General features: G+C 35.6%; 1 protein-coding gene across 1 annotated transcript; it reads right to left on the reverse strand.

Moving 5' to 3' along the window:
- Positions 1 to 427: 427 nt before the first annotated feature.
- On the reverse strand, positions 428 to 1,363 carry LOC127684285 (olfactory receptor 8K3-like). The gene has a single exon (XM_052181239.1). The coding sequence runs from the start codon at positions 1,361 to 1,363 to the stop codon at positions 428 to 430; it is 936 nt and encodes a 311-aa protein (XP_052037199.1).
- Between the last annotated feature and the right edge of the window lie 386 nt (positions 1,364 to 1,749).

Consider the following 1,749-nt stretch of genomic DNA (forward strand, 5'->3'; position numbering starts at 1 on the left):
AAGCACAAGTGAAGAAATGAAGATTCCTGAAGGCTGTAAGTGACAGAAGCTGAAAGCCTTATGCCTATTACATAAAGGAATTTAAAATGTGGATTGCTTTCTCTCGCTTTCTCTGTCTCTCTCTCTGTCTCTCTCTCTCTCTCTCTAAATAAAAAGTTAAATATTTCATTGTTTTTTATTTTTTTGTGATTCTTGACAAAGTACCCTGAGAAATACAAATTAGGAAAAAATAAATTATTTCATATTACAGTTCCAGTAGCCAGGGATACAGTGTAACATAGTGTGGAAGAGTTCTGCCAGCAGGAGCAGAGAGTGAGAGTGGTAATCACAGAGTACCCACAGTCAGGTGGCAGCAGTGATGTCTGTTAGTGCTCAGCTCCTCTTCTCACTTTTACTGAGCCCAGTTTACTTTCCATAAAATAGTGCTTCAAATCTTGCACAACTTCTTCCATATCCTCTGTCCAGCAGTTTTCACATCCTTGTTCCTCAAGCTATAGATCAAGGGATTCAACATGGGAATAATCATGGTATAAAAGATGGATGCCAACTTGTCAGTGTCAAAAGAGTGACTATAATTAGGTTGCAAATACATAGATATCAAAGTCCCATAGAAGACAATGACTACAGTCAGGTGTGATCCACAAGTTGCAAAAGCCTTGCGCCGGCCCTCAGTAGAATTCATCCTCAGAATGGCTATAAGGATGAGGAGGTAAGACAAAAGAACAACCAGAAGAGAAGAAATCAAATCAAAAATGGCAAACATTAAAATTATCAACTGAATTTCATGAGTGTTTGAACAGAGCAAAGGTATCAAAGGGATACAGTCACAGAAAAAATGATTGATTATATTGTAGCTGCAGAATGACAGTCTGAACATCTTTAAAGTAATTATAAGAGACAGAAACAAACCATACAGATATGCAATTACCACTAGTACCCAACATTTCTTCTGTGACATGATGGCAGTGTAGAGCAGTGGGTTACAGATGGCCACATAGTGGTCATAGGACATGGCAGATGAAATAAAAAGCTCACAAGTAATGAACAGAAGAAAGCAAGCAAGCTGTGTAGCACAAAGATAATAGGATATTGTATTTTGGTTCACAACAAAATTCTCTAACATTTTAGGGCCTACAGCTGTAGAATAACCAAGATCAGTGACAGCCAAGTGTTTGAGAAAGAAGTACATTGGTGTTTGCAGTTGAGAATCCATTATTGTGAGTATAATCATGCCCATATTTCCCATTAATGTTATTAAGTAGATGGTGAGGAACAGTCCAAACAATGGGCCCTTAAGCTCAGGACGATCAGTGATGCCTCTCAGGATGAAATCATTCACGTCTGTTAGGTTCTGTTTCTCCATGAAGTCATATTACTAAATTTATTCTGGGTAGAAACAGTTGAATCAATTTTTAATGTCATTAAATATCATCAGAAGGTGAATTTGTAATTCAATTTTGTCATACACATGATACATTGAAATTATCTAATAGTTATTTCAAAATAAAATCACATTCAAATACTCAAAGTTATATGTGAAAATAGTCAATTGTGGTTCTCATGTAAGATGATTTCAGTGATATGAAACATATTTCAGTGGTTCAACTTAGAGATGAATTGAATTACGCAATAACTTGTTAAGGAAAAGCTCGTAGATAAGCTGTTTATAAACTTCTAGATCCAAACAATGATTGTATCAATAATTTTTGCCTTCACTAGTAAAAACTTTGACATAGATGAACAAAAATA

This window comes from Apodemus sylvaticus, chromosome 5, assembly GCF_947179515.1.
Source record: "Apodemus sylvaticus chromosome 5, mApoSyl1.1, whole genome shotgun sequence".
Lineage (NCBI taxonomy): Eukaryota > Metazoa > Chordata > Mammalia > Rodentia > Muridae > Apodemus > Apodemus sylvaticus.